Source organism: Ursus americanus, chromosome X, assembly GCF_024610735.1.
Source record: "Ursus americanus isolate L20-20 chromosome X, mUrsAme1.1.p, whole genome shotgun sequence".
Lineage (NCBI taxonomy): Eukaryota > Metazoa > Chordata > Mammalia > Carnivora > Ursidae > Ursus > Ursus americanus.
The window spans coordinates 53,458,521-53,478,932 of record NC_142164.1 but is presented as its reverse complement, the minus strand read 5'-3'; the positions used below and the strand labels follow the sequence as shown (position 1 = coordinate 53,478,932).

Genomic DNA, 20,412 nt, shown 5'->3' with positions numbered 1-20,412 from the left:
CTGACCTATGACAGCTTGCTGTGAGACTATTTCCTCATTTTCAAAAGGAAGAGATTGAACTAGGTAGCTCCTAAATATCTTTGTAGTGCTATCATCTTTTGATTCTTTACTACCTTAATATTACTTTCTGAATTTGCTCACTGATTTTTTTTCTTCAATGATATCATACAGATAGCATCTGGTTGAAAAATGCATAGATATTGGAACTTTCTGCTTTTTCTATGAATTAAAAATATGAGGGGACTCTTGCTTACTAATTGGCTTAGTGTCATTGTATGAGACCCTTTTTATCTGGAATACCCTGTCTATAAGATATTATGCTGACTTTTTTTTTCACAGAGTATAAATCCATATATTATTGTAAAAATCTACTACTACACTTTCAGTAATTAAACAAGTACTAGTTCAGTAATTATCATAGCGAGGATCCTGTTCTGGATTGCTGGTCAGAGTAGATGATGTAAATTGTTGAAACTTTTCCTGATACATATTTTGTTATGAGGCACTTGTTCCTGGCAGTCCTAATCAGGGCCCTTTGATTGTTTTAAATCACGGCCATCTTATTTTCTGCCTAGAGTTACTGTTTGATGTTGGACAGGTCACTGGGGGACTGGAATTCTGTAAAGCTAAATGTAGCAAGAAAATTTCTGGGATCATCTATATTATATAATGTACAAATGTATATCAATTCTGAGGCTAAAGCAATTTCTTTCAAATTCTTTTTTTTTTTGCCACGATTCATAGATAAGATAATGTAGTGAAAAGTTTACTTCATTCGGTGTTTTCCATGCATTGTAAAGAACACAGAGTGGCAAAATAGAACCTTAATGATTCTCCCATACACAGGTACATATGTTAGACTATGCTTCTCCTTACACGTTTCATAATGAATTCACCCTACCCCTTAGAATCAGATTCTTCTAATAATGGCACTTAAATTTTCTGTTCGCCACAACCAACATATGCCTTATTTTCCTTGATTTGCTTTTGCATGGGAGATTAGATTTCACTGAATTCTAAAATGCTGTGTTTTAAATCTGCCAGGTACCCCCCCTTTTTTTGCCCATGACACCCATGCACCAATAGATGGCTATGAATTTAGACAGTTAATAAAAATAATTAAGTTGAATTTACTAGACATTTGGAGGGCATTGTTGGAATATAGCTTGTTCTATTTTTAGTACCCATTTCTTTATGTATCTTTATGGTACTGCCTGATATAGACTTCTTAAGAGAAATAATTTCAAACTTAAGCACTCACATTTTTTTCTTTGAGTTTTTTATTTCTACCTCTTTGTACCATTATACAGAGTTTTAAAAAAATAATTGCTTTATCTATTTTTAAAATATATTATTTAAATTCAATTTAGTTATCATATAATGTACTGTTGGTTTCAGAGGTAGAGTTTAGTGATTCATCAGTTGCATATAACATCCAGTGCTCATTACATCAAGTGCCCTCCTTAATGTCCATCACCCAATTACCCCACCTCCCCATCCCCTTCCCTTCAACAACCCTCAGTTTGTTTCTTATAGTTAAGAGTCTCTTACAGTTTGCCTCTCTCTCTGTTTTTAACTTAATTTATTTTTCCTTCCCTTCCCTTATGTTCATCAGTTTTGTTTCTTAAATTCCACATGTGAGTGAAATTATATGGTATTTGTCTTTCTCTGACTTATTTCACTTAGCATAATACCCTTTAGTTCTACCTACATTGTTGCAAATGACAAGCTCTCATTCTTTTTGTTAGCTGAGCAATATTCTAATACATATATATATATACATATATATACATATATATAATCACATCTTCTTTATCCATTCATCTGTTGATGGACATCTGGACTCTTTCTATATTTTGGTTATTGTGGATATTGCTGCTATAAACATTGGAGTACATTACCTTTTATTAATACAAAAGAATGTAATTATACTATGGGAGCTGGCATATTTTCAGAGGTTACATGCCATGTTTTCATTTATTTGGTACCTTAATGTACAAGCATGAGAAAAGTAAAAGGTACAATGACAATCTGAAATCATTTTCTCCCTCCTCTCTCCCCTTCTCTTCCAAGGTAATTCTCACAGAGAAGACAGCTCACCCTTTAGCAGAATTCCCAACAATAGATTCACTAGAAAGTAATTCTTTCAAGTATTTCACAGTACTTCCTCTGACAATGTTATTTTAGATGGAATTTATTATTCATTTGATGATTTTGTAGATTTTTAAACTGTCCACTGTAAGATGAAGTAAAAAACAGAAGTTGAAGATTACTTTGTTAAAGAATATTATTCATAAATTAGACATGAGTTTTCTTTTGGCTTGTGCTATGCAGCATAGGTATGTTAAAGAAATGTATCCAGCTTTCAATTACATTAAGAAATGGTCCCCATTTTAAAAAGGATGGTTCTGGTTCTAGGTATAACGGCTGCAGCAATGGCTGAGGCAATGAAGCTGCAGAAGATGAAGCTTATGGCAATGAACACTCTTCAGGGAAATGGAAACCAAAATGGGACAGAATCAGAGCCTGACGATCTTAATTCTAATACTGGTGAGTGTCTTCAGTACTACAAGGCAGGTGACTCTTACTAATGTATTCTGAGATTGGAGAGAGGAAGGATGAGGTGGAGAGGAGAGAATAATTAATATACTTTGATTTTGAGCAGTTATTGAAGAAGGATGCTTAACCTTACCTCTAACTAGTACAGTGAAACTAGAAAACCATTACACGTCAGAATTACATTTCAGGAAATAGTCAGTTATCTTCATTATTTTCTAGTGGAATTACTAATTTTTATCCTGTTAGTTATTTGACCTACTGCCTGTGAAATGCTGCCCCCTTCGGTTTTGCCCCAGACTTCTTACTTCAACTTTCTCTCAACAACTTACCATTGAGAGGCAGTTCTGAAAATCTACTTTGGTTCATCTGCAGTCATTTTAGGTGGCCTACCACCCCCTTAGCTAAGTAAGGGTTCTGGCATACTCAGGTCATTGGCAGGGGCTAACGAAAAGAAGTAGAACAAAGAGAAAGCAAAGAAAAAAGAAAGACAGAAGAAAGGAAGAGAACAGAAAGATGCCTGTGGAGTGGAATATCCCTTCCCTTCTTGCTACTTGTCTTTTCTCCTTTACTCTGTGATAATTTTACTTTGGTTTTGCTCATAGGACCACCCCTCAGATCTCTTTTGGAAGTAACTTGGATTATAGACATCAACATACACTAATGGATGCATAAATAAATAAATAAATAAATAAGGTTTCATTTTATTGGGAAATAAGAATGGGTAACCAAAGATAGTCTTAGGAGCCGTAGGTTTCTGATCTAATTCTGCAACTAAATTTAATATAATGTGATAAGCAGATTGGTACTAGTCTAATCTCTCCTCTTTTAGGCTCCTAGAAGTTCAAGCATGGTGGGACCTTATTTTAGAGGAAAAAAGGGGGTAATTAAAGAGGGAAATAACTGACTCAGATCAGTATAATAAAATATGCTGACTTTGATAGAGTGTAGCTCTTCTTATCTAAAATCGAAATGTTCACAGTGAATTATAGAGTGAGAGTTGGGCTTCAACCAGTGCTCACAGCAAGAAATCAATGGAAAAATGCATTCTTTTATTGAATTTGTGGCAACTGTAAGCAACACATAGATAATGCTAAAATTAATATTAAGCAAAGAATAATAACAATAAGAAGTTACCAGTTATTATGTACTAAATATCTCCCATGTTTGTTCTTCAGTTCCAAACATTTTTTACTTAGATATAATTGACATATAATAGTATGTAAGTTTAAAGTGTACAATGTGTTGATTTGTTACACTTATCCATTGTAACTTATCCATATGTATCCACCACAGTGTTAACTAACACCACCATCACATCACATTATCATTTTTTTTGTGGTGAAAACCTGTAAGATCTATTCTCTTAGCAACTTTCAAGTTACATTATTGTTAAATATAATCTCAATGTTGTGAAGAATTTATTCATCTATCTCTTGTGTTAACCAATTTAATTCTTACCAAATTTCCAGAAAAAAATGTGTTTTCAATACTCCATTTTGCAGATCAGGAAACAGAAGCACAATGTGGTTCAGCTTTGCTCATAGTACCAAAGCTAGTAAGTGGCAGAGGTATATCTCAATCCCATGTCTGGTTAAGTCCAAAGTCTGTTTTATTCACATTCTTCCTCCTTTTTAATGCTGTTTTGTAGCAGAAATTTTATTTTATCAAGACTTTTAAATAAAAGTTGTTTTTATGATAAGGATACACTGATAAACTGATGATCAGTTTCCTAGTCCTAACACCTCTTACTTCATATTGGATTTCAAATCTTGTAGTGTCTTAGAAGTGACCATCATTTGACAGGAAACCTCTTGTATATAAAAATATTTTTGTACCAATAAAAATTAATGGGAGTTGAAGCAGTAATTTCTGTCATGTTTTTCTTAGGTATAACAGTTTATGGAAAAAAAACTGTACAAAATTTATAAGTTGTTACTTTGTAACAAGACAATAAAGACATTTTGAGACATGTACTGGTGACCTAATTTCTAACTTAGTAAGTAGTTAATTTTTCTAAATATAATCTGTTTTAACTCCATCTATCCATCATTGTGATAAAATAAAGTATTAGGTTTCCATTTGTGTATAATGTTATACTTGGTGTTACAGAAATGAAATTACAGTAGTCACTGTGTTTGACCTTGAAGATTGCGATCTATCCTTATCTTGATGTAATGAAGGTAAGCAGATATAAAAAATAATTATAATGATGATGATAATAATAATACATATTTATATGAAGCCCCTGAGATTTTCAAAGTCTATAAATGAGCACCGCTGCCATGCATGTATATGCACACCAAATTTGTGTTATCCCTTCAGCCATAACTTCCCCTCATGCTGTATTGGAAAACAATTAGACCTTGGCAGTCTTTGCCACTGAGGACTCCAGCAGCTCTCACTGTCACCACAGACAACCACAGATTTGTCTGTCAAAGAACCTCACACTCTTTGCCAATGATGATCTCAGTTGATGGCATTTCACAAAGTAAACACTGCTCTGCTCTCCCCATTCCCAAATCTGGAGCTTCCATTTCACTTCCTTAGATCCAGAGCTGCCACACTCCACCCAGCCAATGTCTTTGAACCCACCTGCTTGAGAAGTTCTTTCCCTATTGAAGTGAGTCTATAAAGACTGAAAGAGGTGCCTTCTGACTCAAATGTGCAGACATCAATGAAAAGTCATATAGAACATGAACAATCAATAAAACACCACTCAAGAGGAACAAAATATTTTTTTTACTAAATTGACCCTAAAGAAATGGAGATCTGTGGTGAAATGCCTGACAAAGAATTCAAATAATAATTATATAATAATTGTTTTAAGAAAGCTGAATGAATTATAAGAGAACACAATTAAGTAACTCAAGGAAATCAGGAAAACAAGACATGAACAAAATAAGGAGTTCAACAAAGAGATAGAAGTCAATAAGAGAATCTGGCATAAATTCTGGTGTTGAAGAATACAATGATAGAAACAGAAAATACAGTAAAAACTTCAATATCAGACATGATCAATCAGAAGGAAGAAACTGTGAACTTGAAGATAGGTCATTTGAAATTTTTCAGTCAGAGGAGAAACAGGGAAAAAATGAAATAGAGGAAAGTAAGCCTCCAGGATTTACAGAATATCAGGATATATTGATTCTCTTGCACTGATATATGTGTTACGGGAGTTCCAGGGGGAGAAAAGAGAGAGAAGGGGGAAAACAGACTTTTTTAAAGAAATAATTACTGAAAAACTTTCAAATCTAGGGAGGGAAATTGACATCCAGGTTAATGAAGTTCAAAAATCCTTAAATATGATCAGTCCAAAGAAGACTACACTGAGATACATTATAATCAAATTGTCAGAGATCAAGGACAGAGAGAGAATTTGAAAGAATCAAGGGAAAAATCAATTTCTTACATATGAAGAAACCACAATACGACTATAAGTGGTTTTCTCAGCAGAAAATTTGCAGGCCAGAAGAGAGTGTGATGTTATATTTAAAGTACTAAATGAAATAAACTTCACAACAAAAATATAATAACTGGAAAAATATTTTTTGAAATATAGAACAAGAAATAAATTTTTCCCCAAATAAAAACTGAAGGAGTTCATCACTGTTATAATTCCCTTACAAGACATGCTTGAGGGCATTCTCAAAATAAAATGAAAACACAATAAAAACAGCAGTGTTGAATCATAGGAATGTGTAAATATCATTGGTAAAGGTAAATGTATAGATAATGTAACACCGTAATGGTGCATAAATAATTTTAACTCTAATATAAAAATTAAAAGATAAAAATTTGTTGACGAATACACAATATAAAAAGAAGCAAATTCTGACTACAAAAACACAAAGGGTGTGTGGGAAAGTAAAAGTGGGAGAGTTTTTGTATGCAATAAAAGTTAAATTGTTCAACAATTCATTAGTTGAACACTACATCAAAAACTAATGATGTACTATATGCTGGCTAACTGAACATAGTAAAAAAAAGAAGTTAAATTGTTATCTACTTAAAATAAAAGTTGTATTGAAATGCAAGGCGGTTGAGTAGTTGCTCTCACTAGAGAGCTCTGTAAGTAATGTGAGGGACCAATCAACCCAGGTAGTGAGAGACCAACTCAAGGAGGAAGGGACTAACTGAGTCTTTGTCCAGCACTCAGCATCTATGATTTGTTTTTACTCACTTTTTCTTATGGGTAGAATTGTGTCCCTTAAAAAGATGTATTGAAATCCTAACCCCCAGCACTTCAGAATGTGAACTTGTTTAGAAATAGCATCATTGCAGGGGCCCCTGGGTGGTTCAGTCAGTTGAGGATCTGCCTTCAGCTCAGGTCATGATCAGAGGGGTCTGCATCAGACTCCCTGCTCACTGGGGAGTCTGCTTCTCACTAAAAATAAATAAATAAATAAATAAATAAATAAATAAATAAATAAATAAATAAATAACAAAATAAAAAATTTAAGTACATATTGTATGCAAGCCCAAGTTAAACAGAAAGTATAAAAAGCTATAGTAGATCTACAAAAGATAAAGAGAAAAGAATCAAAGCAAATCACTATCATAACAACTCGACAAATAACGAAGAAAGGCAACAATAGAAGAAGAGAAAGAGAAAACAAGTTTAAACCAAAATGTATTAACAAAATAGCAAGAGTAAGTCATTACCTATTAATTATTTAAATGTAAATGGATTAAACTAACCAATTAATGAATCAAGAGGCTTAAAGGATAAAAAAAATAAGATTTAGTCAAGTGGGAATTTATTCTAGGGATGAAAGTGTGGTTCAATATAAACAAATCAACCAATGTGATACATCACATTAACAGAATAAAGGATAAAAACCATATGACCATTTCAATAGATGCACAAAAAGCATTTGACAAAGTACAATATCCATTCATGTTACAAACCCTCAACAAAATAGGTTTAGAGGGAACATACCTCAACATAATAAAGGCCATATATGAAAACCCACAGCTAACACTTTACTCAATGGTGAAAAACAGCTGTTCCTCTAAGATCAGGAACAAGACAAGGATGCCCACTCTCCATTTTTATTCAGTATAGTACTGGAAGTCCTAGCCCCAGCAATCAAATGAGAAAAGAAATAAAAGGTATCCAAATTGGTAAGAAATAAATAAAACTTTCACTATTTGCAGATGACACAATGCCATATATAGAAAACCCTAAAAATTCCACTTAAAAAAAAACTACATAAGAAGTAGGAAGATCAGTAGGAGAAGAAGGAGAAGAATAAAGGGGGGGGGTAAACAGAAGGGGAAATGAACCATGAGAGACTATGGACTCTGGGAAACAAACTGAGGGCTTCAGAGAGGAGAGGGTGTGGGAATGGGATAGGCTGGTGATGGGTATTAAGGAGGGCATGTATTGCATGGTGCACTGGGTGTTATACGCAAGTAATGAATCATGGAGCTTTACATCGAAAACTAGGGATGTACTATATGGTGACTAACATAATATAATAAAAAAAACTACTAGAACTTATAAATGAATTCAGTAAAGTTGCAGTACACAATAATAAACAGAATTCTGTTGTATTTCTATGCATTAATAATGAAGTAGTAAAAAGATAAATTAAGAAATAATCCCATATAAAGTTGTACCAAAATAATAAAATATCTGGTTAAACTTAACCTCTTTAGGTGAAAGATCTGTACTCCAAAAACTAGAAAACATTAATGAAAGATACTGAAGATGATACAAGCAAATGGAAAGATGTTCCATGCTCATGGATGGCAAGAACCAACACTGTTAAAATGTCCATACTACTCAAGGCCATCTACACATTGAGTGCAAACTCTATCAAAATGCCAACAGCATTTTTGACAGAAGTAGAACATATAGACTTCTGGGGAAGATGGTGGAGCAGGAGGACCCTAAGCTTACCTTGTCCCATGAACACAACTAGATAATGCTCAGATCAGTGTAAATAACCCAGAGAACAACATGAAGACTGACAGAACAAACCCTACAACCAAATGGAGAAAAGAGGCCACATCAAAGAGGGTAGGAAGGGTGGAGACACAGTGGGGAGCTAAATGAACTTGTGGGCCATTTCTGGGAAGGAGCCATGGGTTCAGAGAAGGGAGATAAACAGACCCTCACATCAGGGAACTCACATAGTGAGGAAAATCCCCATAGCATTGGCTCTAAGACCCAGAGGGTCTGAATTTCATGAGTTCTTACAGCAGCAGGAATTAAAGCCTGGAATGTTAAAAATCAGCAGACTCGGCTCTGGGAGAGCCAGAGGAAACTGAATTCCTACCTCTAAATAGCACAAAACCTGCTTGTGAGATACAGCATAGAAATGGCAATCTGAAAAACACCTAGAATATATGGAAGAGTTATTTACTAATAACAGAGCATGGTCCCAGAGTGACAGTTTTCATTGGGAGACTCCTCCAGGAACAAAGGAGTTGGCAGTCTCCATTTCCCTCCCCGAACCCCCAGCATATACACACAGCCACCTGTGTGAACTAGCACAGCATAAGCATTCACATTATAACTTAGTTACAGTTCACCCCCCCCACACACACCCGGGCCTGCTTCAGTACCAGTGCTATGGGCCCCATCCCCCAGAAGACCCATGAAAAGCTTGCCAACACTACTCCCAACTGCATGCTTTGTGGGGCCTCAGTCCCTTGGCAATGGCCAGTCACCATCTGCTGATGATGCAACAACTTATTAAAATTATGGGTCCCACTCATGCACTTTGTGAATTAGACACCAGCTAACCTGTGTCTTGATAGTGGTGGCATGTTCCCTGTGGAACAGGACTGGTGCACAAAACTTGCAGGCATTATGCAGCCCATCCACACTCAATTTGCAGAGCATCTCCCCACTGTCCCAGGCTCGGCAGCAGCTGTGCATCCTCAATGGAAGATGACAGGTGCAGAAAATATGTGGACACAGTGTGCCCTGCCTGAGTGGCCCCAGCTGGCCCCAGTGTACATACATAGCAGCTGTGAGTCCCCTGTGGAAGAGGACCAGTGAACAAAACTAGCTGGCACAGTGAGCTCCATCTGTGTGCACTTTGCAGAGCAGACCAGGTTGGCCCTGGTAACCACAGCAAAGACATATCCTCTCTGGCAAAGACTAGCACCACCGTATTAAAAGTGTAGATCCCAGCCACTAATTTCAAGAGCAGAAGATATAGCTCACTTTTCCTAACACAGAAAAACTGACACAGAGAGATAGACAAAATGAGGAGACAGAGGAATATTTCCCAAATGAAAGAACAGGACAAAACCACAGCAAGATCCCTAAGTGAAATAAAGAAAAGTAATATGCCCAATAGAGAATTTAAAGTAATGATCATAAGAGGGTGGAAGGGAGAAGATGGTGGAGGAGTAGGAGGAACACAATAAGATAACTACAAAATCATTCTAAATACCCCAGAAATTAACCTGAAGACTGACAGAATAAACTCCACATCTAAAGGGAGAGAGGAAGACACATTGAAGAAGGCAGGAAGTGCGAGACATGGTTTAGGGAGGAAACAGCCGGTGCTGAGGAGGGGTGGGAGCCAGGGTCACAGAGAAGGGTGAGAGAGAGAGGAGCACACAGGGGAACACAGAAGGACAACAATTTCCTAAAGATTTTCCTAAAGCCATTGGCTGGGAAAACAAGATGGGCTGATTTTTGTGAGTTCTTGCAACCAGCAGGGCTTAAAGAGTGGAGTTTTAAAGGTCAGAGGACATGACTGGGATAGAGCCCTGAGGGCACTGCCCTACACCTGGAGAGAAAAAAAACAATCTGGGGCAGAAGCCATGGGAACAGTTATCTGAAGTATGTCTGGGGCATATACTGGGGAGACTATTCCCTCTGTTGGAGTGCATCCCTGAGAGGAAGCATTCCAGAAGTCTCTCTGGGAACAAAGGAGCTGGCCAGTATCATTTTCCTCCCCCGCCCCTCAGCATAAAGCAGGAGCCACCTGACAAAAACAATGTAGCTCCCTCAATGGCTGCTTAACTTGCTTAAATCAAGTACCACACCCCTGTGCTCTGGTTGGACTGCCTTTCTCGGTCAAGACTGCTTCATTCCCAGTGCAGTGGGTCCTGTCACCAAAAGTACAGCAGAAACCCATGCCTACACTGCATCTCCTGACCAGAGAGTTCTACAGGACTTCAGTTCTAGTGAGAGTAGTATCAGTTCTCATTCCACAAGCAGACAAGAGTGCACTTAATTAAAACTCTCCACATTCTAGCCAAGGACCAAACACTGCCTACCACAGTCAATGAGAAACTCTGCAAACAATGGATCTGAAGGATAGAGCAGCCAAAACACAATAGCAGTGCGTATGCAACACATAGCAAAGACAATCCCTAAAACACCAGGCCCTGGAAACTATATGATCTCTTTTTCATAAACATAGTTCTCTCACAAAAAAGAAACATAATGGGCTTTTTTAACACACAGAAGAAGACAGAAACCAAGATGGAGAAATTCCACACAAACGAAACAAGAGATCTAAATGAAACAGATGTAAGTAACATGACTGACAGAGAATTTAAAGCAAGAATCATAAGGATACTCACTGGGACTGAGAAAAGAATGAAGACTTCAGGGAAGTCCTTACCACAGAGATAAAAGTGTTAAAAATAAATATTCAGAAATGATAAATGTGATAACTGATTTTGGAAACTGGCTTGATGCAAAGGACACAATGCTGGTAGAAGCAGAAGAGTAAATAATGATATAGAAGATAAAATAATGGAGGATAATAAAGCTGAACAATAGAGAGAAAGAAGAGGTATGGAACACAAGAATAGCCTTAGGGAACTCAGTGACTTCATCAAACATAACAAAATTCATATTGCAAGAGTCCCCGATAAAGAAGAGAAAGACAAGGAACACAAAATGTATTTTAGGAAATAATAGCTGAAAACTTCCTAATCTGGGGAAGGAAACAGATATCCAAATCCAGGCGGCACAGAGAACTCCCAACAAAATCAACAAAAGCAGACCCACAACAAAACATATGGTAATTAAATTTGCAAAATATACTGATAAAGAAAAAAATCTAAAAAACAGCAAAGCCAAGAAGTCCTTAACTTACAAGGGAAGACACATAAGGCTAGCTGGAGATTTCTCAACAGAAACTTGGCAAGCCAGATGGGAGTGGCATAATATATTCAAAGCGCTGAATAAGAAAAATCTGCAGCCAAGAATGCTCTATTCAGCAAGGCTATCATTTATAATAAAAGGAGAGATCAAGAGTTTCCTAGACGCACAAAAAACTGAAGGAGTTCATAACCAGTAAATGAGCCCTGCAGGAAATATTAAAGGGACTCTCTGAGTGGAAAGGAGAGACCCAAAGTGACAAAGATAAGAAAGGAATAAGAAAATCTCTAGAAACAAATGACAAAATACGTAATAAAATGACACTAAATACATATCTATCAATCCTTACTTTGAATGTTGGGGCCCCTGGATGGCTCAGTTGTTTAAGTGTCCAACTCTTGATTTTGGCTCAGGTCATGATCTCAGGGTCATGAGATTGAGCCCCAAGTTGGCCTCTGTGCTGAGTGTGGAGCCTGCTTAAGATTCTCTCTCTCCATCTCCCTTTGCCCCTCCCCAATTCACAGTCTCTCTATTAAAAAATATAATTACTTTGAATGTTAATGAAATTAATGTTCCAATCAAAGGACATAAGGTATCAGAATGGATAAAAAAAATAAACCAAGAACCATCTATATGCTGCTTAGAAAAGACTCACTTTAGACCTAAAGACACTTGCAGATAGAAAGTAAAATAATGGAGAAACAATTATCATGAAAATGGATGTCAAAAGAAAGCTTCAGCAGCCATATTTATATCAGAGAAACTAGACTTTAAACCAAAGACTGTAAAAAGAGACAAAGAAGGATATTATATTATAATAAAGGGGACTATCCAACAAGAAGATTTAACAATTATAAATGTTTATGTACCCAACATGGGAGCAGCCAAATATATAAATTAATAACAAATATAAAGGAATTAATTGATTATAATACAATAACAGTAAGAAACTTAACACTACACTTACTTCAATAGACAGATCACCTAAAGAGAAAATCAACATGGAAACAATGGCTTTGAATTCAGAACATTCCATTCCAAAGTAGCAGAATACACATTCTTTTTGAGTGCACTGGGGACACTCTCCGGAATATAGCACATACTAGGTCACAAATCAGGCCACAAAAAGTACAAAAAGATTGAAATCATACCATGCATATTTTTTGTTCACAAAGATATGTAACATGAGGTCAACCACAAGAAAAACTGGAAAGACCACAAATACGTGTAGGTTAAACAACATGCTATTAAACAATGAATGTGTCAACCAGGAAATGAGAGATGAAATTTAAAAAAAACACAGAGAAACAAATGAAAATGCAGACACAATGGTCCAAAACATTTGGGATGCAGCAAAAGTGGTCAAAAGAGGGACATATACAGCAATACAGGCATATGTTAAAAAGCAAGAAAATCTCAAAAACCCTACCTTGCACCTAAAGGAGCTAGAAAAAGAAAAACAAGTGAAGCCTAAAGCCATCAGAAGGAAGAAATAATAAAAATTAGAGCACAAATAAATCCTCTAGAAACAAACAAACAAAAAACAATAAAAAAAGATTAATGAAAGGAGGAGCTAGTTGCTTGCAAAAATTAAAAAAAAAAAGATAAATTCCTAGCCAGACTTGTGGAAAAGAATAGAGAAAGGACCCAAAAATAAAATCACAAATGGGAGAGAAGAAATAACAACAAATAACCCAAAATAACAATTATAAGAGAATATTATGAAAAACTATATGCCAACAAGTTGGACAATCTGGAAGAAACAGAGAAATTCCTAGAAACATATACAGTACCAAAACTGAAACAGGAAGAAATAGAAAACTTGAACAGACCATAACCAGCAAAGAAATTGAATCAGTAATCAAAAACTCCCTAAAAAACAAAAGTCCAGGGCCAGATGGCTTCCAGGGTTAATTCTACCAAACATTTAAGGAAGACTTAATACCTATTCTTCTCAAACTGTTCCCCCATCCAAAAAAAAAAAAAAAAAGAAAGAAAGAAAGAAAGAAAGAAAGAAAGAAAGAAAGAAAGAGAAAAGAAAAGAAACTAAAAACAGGAAAGAAAGGAAACTTCCAAATTCCTTCTATGAAACTAGCATTATTGTGATACAGTATCAGATAAAGACTCCACTAAAAAAAAAAAAAAGAAAGAAAGAAAAAGAATGACAGGCCAATATCCCTGATGAACATAGATGCAAAAATTCTCCATAAGATACTAGTAAACTGAATCCCATATTACATTAAAATAATCACTCACCTCAATCATGTGTGATTTATTCCTGGGCTGCAATTGTGTTTCAATATTCACAAATCAATCAATGTGATACATCATATTTAAAAAAAGAAAGGATAAGAACCATATGATCTTTTCAATAGATGCAGAAAAAGCATTTGACAAAGTACATCATTCATGATAAAAACCCTCAACAAAGTAGGGTTAGAGTGAACATATCTTAAAATAATAAAGGCCATAAATAAAAAAACCCACAGCTCGTATCATCCTCAATGGGGAAAAACTGAGAGCTTTTCCTCTAAAGTCAGGGGAGAAAAAGGGATGTCCACTCTCACCACTGTTATTTACATAGTAATGGAAGTCCTAGCCACAGCAATCCCACAAAAAAAAAAAAAAAGAAATAAAAGGCATCCAAATTGACAAGGAAGAAGGAAAACTTCTACTATTTGCGGATGACCTGATACTCTATATAGAAAACCAAAAGACTCCACCAAAAAATTGCTAGAACTGATACACAAATTCGGTCATGTTGCAGGATAAAAAATCGATTTACAGAAATATGTTTCATTTCTATATAGTAAAAATGAGGCATCTGAAATAAATCAAAGAATTGATCCCATTTGCAATTACACCAAAAGCAACAAGATACCTAGGTATAATAAACCTTACTAAAAAGGTAAAGGATTTATACTCTGAAAAGTTTAAAACACTGATGAAAGGAATTAAAGATGACACAAAGAAATGGAAAACTATCCCTTGCTTATGGATTAGAAGAACAAATGTTGTTAAAATATCTGCATTACTCAAAGCAATCTACGCATTTAATGAATCCCTATAAAAAAAAAAAACCAACAGAATTTTTCACAGAGCTAAAACAAACAATCCTAAAATTTGTATGGATCCACAAAAGACCCTGAATAACCACAGCAACCTTGAAAAAGAAAATCAAATTTGGAGGCATCAGAATTCCGGACTTCAAGTGCTATTACAAAGCTGTAGTGACCAAGATAGTATGGTACTGGCACAAAAATGGACATGGAGATTAATGGAACAGAATATAAAACCCAGAAATGAACCCATGACTATATGCTCAATTAATATTCAACAGAGTAGTAAAGAAGATCCAGTGGGAAAAAGACAATCTCTTCAACAAGTGGTGTTGGGAAAACTGGACAGCAATGTACAAAAGAATAAAACTGGAAAGCCTTCTTACACCAAACAGAAAAAATAAATTGAAATTGGATGAAAGATCTAAATTTGAGGTAGTAAAACATTAAGATCCTGGAGGAGAACACAAGCAATAATGTCTTTGACATTGGTTGTAGCAACTTCTTTCTAGATATGTCTCCTGAGGTAAGGGAAACAAAAGTGAAAATAGACTATTGGGATTTCAACAAAATAAAAAGTACTGCACAACAAAGGAAACAATGAAAAAACTAGAAGCAACCTATGGAATTGGTGAAGACATCTGCAAATGACATATCTGATAAAGGGTTCATATCTTAAATGTATAAAGAAATTATAAAACTCAACACCTAAAATACAAATAATCCAATTAAGAATAGGCAGAAGATGAGATACCACCTTGCACCAGTTAGAAGGCCTAAAATTAATAAGACAGGAAACAACAAATGTTGGCAAGGATGTGGATAAAGGGGAGCCCTCTTACCCTAATGTTGGTGGGAATGCAAGTTGGTACAGCCACTCTGGAAAAGTATGGAGGTTCTTCAAGAAGTTAAAAATAGAGCTGCCCTATGACCCAGCAATTGCACTACTAGGTATTTACCCCAAAGATACAGATGTCGTGAAAAGAAGGGACATATGCACCCCAATATTCATAGCAGCAATGTCTACAGTAGCCAAACTGTGTAAGGAGCCTAGATGTCCTTCTACAGATGAATGGATAAAGAAGATGTGGTGCATATATACAATGGAATATTACTCAGCCATCAGAAAGGATGGATACTACCGTTTACATCAACATGGATGGAACTGGAGAGTATTATGCTAAGTGAAATAAGTCAATCAGAGAAAGACAATTATATGGTTTCACTTATATATGGAATATAAGGAATAACACAGAGGATCATAGGGACAGAGAGGAAAAAACTGAAAGGGAAGAAATCAGAGAAGGAGACAAACCATGAGAAGTTCTTGACTCTGGGAACCAAACTGAAGTTTGTGAAAAGGGAGGTGGGTGGGTGGATGGGGCAGGTGGGTGATGGGCATTGAAGAGGGCATGTAATGTGATGAGCACTGGGTACTATACACAACTAATGAATCATTGAACATTAAAAAAATATTTTTCCAAATTAAAAAAATAAGTAAAAATACAAATAGGCAGAAAACATTACTAGATATTTTTCAAAAGAAGGTGTACAGATGGCCACCAGATACATGAAAACATACTCAACATCATTCATCATCAGGGAAATGCACATCAAAACTACAATGATATATTACCTCATCCCTATCACAATGGCTAAAATCAACATTTAGGACCACAAGAAACAGTATGTGTTGTTGAGGATATGGAGGAAGGGAAACCCATTGCACTGTTTGTGGGAAATGAAACTGGTGCAGCCACTCTGGAAAACAGTATGGATGTTGCTCAAAAAGTTAAATATACAACTACCCTATGATCCAACAATTGCACTGCTAGGTATTTACCCAAAGAATACAAATATACAAAAGTGAAGGAAGAAATGAACCATGATGTTTATAGCAGCATTATTTACAGTAGCCAAAATTTGGAAGTAGCCCAAGTGTCCATCGACTAATGAATGAATAAAGAGGAAATAATATATATACACAATGGGATATTACTCAGCCACAAAAAGTTAATATCTTGCCATTTGCAATGATGTGGATGGAGTTAGAGAGTATTATGCCAAGCAAAGTAAGTCACTAAAAGAAAGACAAATACAGTATGAAATCACTCATATGTGGATTGTAAGAAACAGAAAAAAATGAGCACATGAAAAAGAAGAGAGAGATGCAAACCAAGAAACAGGCTCTGCACTATCGAGAACAAACTGACAGTTTCCAGATGGGCAGGTGGTGGAGAAATGTGTTAATTATGTGTTGGGAATTAAGGAAGGCCCTTGTTATGATGATCACCAGTTGTTCTATATATTCAATTGCTAAATTTTATTTGTGAAACTAATATTACATTTCATGTTAACTAACTGGAATTTAAATAAAAAAATTTAAAAAAAGAAAGTAATAATCATAGGAATACTCACTGGACTTAAGATAAAAGTGGAGGACATCAATGAGAACCTTAACAAAGAGATAGAAAACATATAGTAGAATAAACTGGACCTGGAGAACACAATAAATAAAAATAAAAATAAAAATAAAAACATACTAGTTGGAATAAATAGCAGGGTAGAGGAAACAGAAGAATGAATTAGCAACCTGCAGGACAGAGTAATGGAATATAATCAAGTTGAGTAGGTGAGAGGAAAACAATTATGCAATATGAGAATAGATTTGGGGAACTCAGCAACTTTATCAAGTGTAATAACATTCACACTATAGGTTTCCAAAAGAAGAATATAAAAAATGGGGCAGAAAATTTATTCAAAAAGGTAGAAGCTGAAAACTTCCCTAATCTGGTGAAGGAAAAAGAAATCAGGTTCTAGGAGGTACAGAGATCCCCCAAGAAATCAACCCAAGGAGTAATTAAAGTGGAAAATGTATTGATAAAGAGAGGATTTTAGAAGCAGCAGCAGAACAGTTACATGAAAGGGAAACCCCATAAGGCTACCAGCAGATTTTTCAACAGACATTTTGCAGATCAGAAGGCAGTGGCATGATATATTCAAGGTGCTGAAAGAAAAAAAAAATCTGCAGCCAAAAGAATCCTCTATCCAGCAAGGAAATCATTCAGAATAAAAGGAGAGATGAAGAATGTTCCAGACAAACAAAAGCTAAAGAAGTACATAACCACTAAACCAACGCTGCAAGAAATATTAAAGAAGACTTTCAGTGGAAAGACCATAAGAGTAAAAAAAGCGAGAAGCACAAAAGCAGTAAAAATAAATATATCTGTTAAAATCAGTGAATGACAGGCTCACATAATAAAATGATATGTTATGACACCATGTATCTAAAAGGTAAGAAGAAGAAACTTAAAAAGTTGTTTCAAATTTAAGTGACCATCGGCTCAATATAGAGAGCTATATGCAGAAGATGTTATATACAAACCTAATGGTAACCAAAAATTAAAAACTAGTAATAGATATTGTAAAAATAAAGAGAAAGGAATCTAAGTATATCACTAAAGAAAGCCAACTTATGGTGAGAGAAGAGAGAGGGAAGAAAGGAACAGGGAAGTTCTATGAAAACAACCACAAAACAAATTTAAAAATTGCAATAAATACATACTTATAAATAATTACTTTGAATGTAAACTGATTAAATGCTCCTATTAAAACACAAAGAGAGATGGAATGGATACAAAAATATGATGCCTAGAAGAGCTTCATTTCAGGCCTAAAGATGCCTGCAGATTGAAAGAGAGGGGATGGAGAAGCATTTATCATGCATATAGATGTCAAAAGGAAGCTGGAGTATCAACACTTATATTGGACAAACTGGACTTTAAAACAAGGACTGTAAAAGAGACAAAGGAGGGCACTATATAATAATAAACAGAACAATCCAACAAGAAGATATAACAATTGTAAATACTTATGCACCCATTATGGGAGCACCCAAATACATAAAACAGTTAGCAACGAATATGAAGGAACTAACTAATTCAGTAGTAACACAATCATAGTAGGGGACTTCACACCCCACCTACATCAATGGACAGATCATCCAAAGAGAAAACCAAGAAACGGTGACTTTGAATGACACACTGGACCAGATGGATTTAATAAATATATTCAGAACATTCCATTTTAAAATGGCAGAATGCACATTCTTTTCAAGTGCACACAGATCATTCTCCAGAATAAATCACATATTAGGTCACAAAACAAGCCTCAAAAACTAAAAACATCAAAGTTATACCATGTATCTTTTCTAACCATAACTTTATGAAGGTAGTAATCAACCATAAAAAAAATCTAGAAAGAGCATGAATACATGAAGTTTAAACAACATGGTACTAAGCAACGAATGGGTCAACCAAGTAATCAAGAATAATTTTTTTAAAATATGGAGATAAATGAAAATGAAAACACAAAGTTCCAAAATCTTTGGGATGCAATGAGAAGAGGGAAGGTTATAACAATTCAGGCCTACCTCAAGGAGCCAGAAAACTCTCAAAAAAATAACCAAACTTACACCTAAGGGAAGAAGAAAAAGAACAAACATACCCAAAACCATTAACTAGACTTATTGTGGTGATCATTTTGCAATATACACAAATATTAAATCATGTGTACATCTAAAACTAATACAATGTTACATGTCAGTTATATCTCAATAAAAATTGACATATGAAAAAGAGAAGGAACTAAATAATAAATATTAGGTCAGAAATAAATGATATAGAAACTAAAATAATAATAAAACAGATCAATGAAACCACGATCTAGTTCTTTGAAAAGATCAACAAAATTGATAAACCTCTAGCAGACTCACAAAAAGAAAGAGAAGACTCAAATAAACAAAATCAGGAACAAAAGAGAAGAAATAAACTGGCATCACAGAGAAACAGGATGGTAAGAGAATATTGTGAAAAATTATATGCCTGCAAACTGGATAACCTAGAACAAATGGATAAATTCCTAGAAATATATGAACTACTAAAACTAAAGCAGGAAGAACTAGAAAAGTTGATCAGACCAATAACCAACAATGAAATTGTATCAATAATCCAAATATTCCAACAAATAAAAACCCAAGACCACATAACTTCACAGGTCAATTCTACTAAACATTTAAAGAAGAGTTAATACCTATTTTTCTCAAAATTTTCCAAAAAATAAAAGAGGAAGGAAAACTGACAAGTTCATTCTATGAGGCCAGTATCACCCTCATACCAAAACCAGATAAAGACACCACAATAAAAAGAGAACTCAGGCTAATACCTCTAATGAACATAGATTCAAAAATCCTCACCAAAATACTAGCACACCGAATCCAACAAAACATTAAAAAAATCATTCATCACGATCAACTGGGATTTATTCCTGGTTTGTAAGTGTGGTTCAGTATTCACAAATCAATCAACATGATACAGTCCATCAATAAGAGAAAGGATAAAAACCACATGACCATTTCAATAGATGCGGAAGAACATTTGACAAAGTGCAACATCCATTCATGATAAAAACCATCAACACAGTAGGTCTAGAAGAAGCATATCTCAGAGTAATAAATGTCTTATATGAAAAACCCACAGCTAACATCATACACAATGGTGAAAAACTAAGAGGTTCTGCCCTTGGTCAGGAACAGAACAAGGATGTTCCCTTTCACTTATTTTATTCAGCATAATATCAGAATTCCTAACCACAGCAATTAGAAAACAAAAAGAAATAAAGGACATCCAAACTGGTAAGAAAGAAGTAGAACTT

The 20,412-nt window shown here is 35.2% G+C and overlaps 1 protein-coding gene across 1 annotated transcript in view; it reads left to right on the top strand.

The window, feature by feature from the left end:
- Positions 1-20,412, top strand: part of DACH2 (dachshund family transcription factor 2) — an 813,807-nt gene that overhangs the window by 567,947 nt on the left and 225,448 nt on the right. Inside the window, exon 4 of the mRNA XM_087860071.1 lies at positions 2,419-2,550. Within this exon, the coding sequence (XP_087716197.1) occupies positions 2,419-2,550 (132 nt within the window). The remainder of the gene's footprint in view (positions 1-2,418; positions 2,551-20,412) is intronic.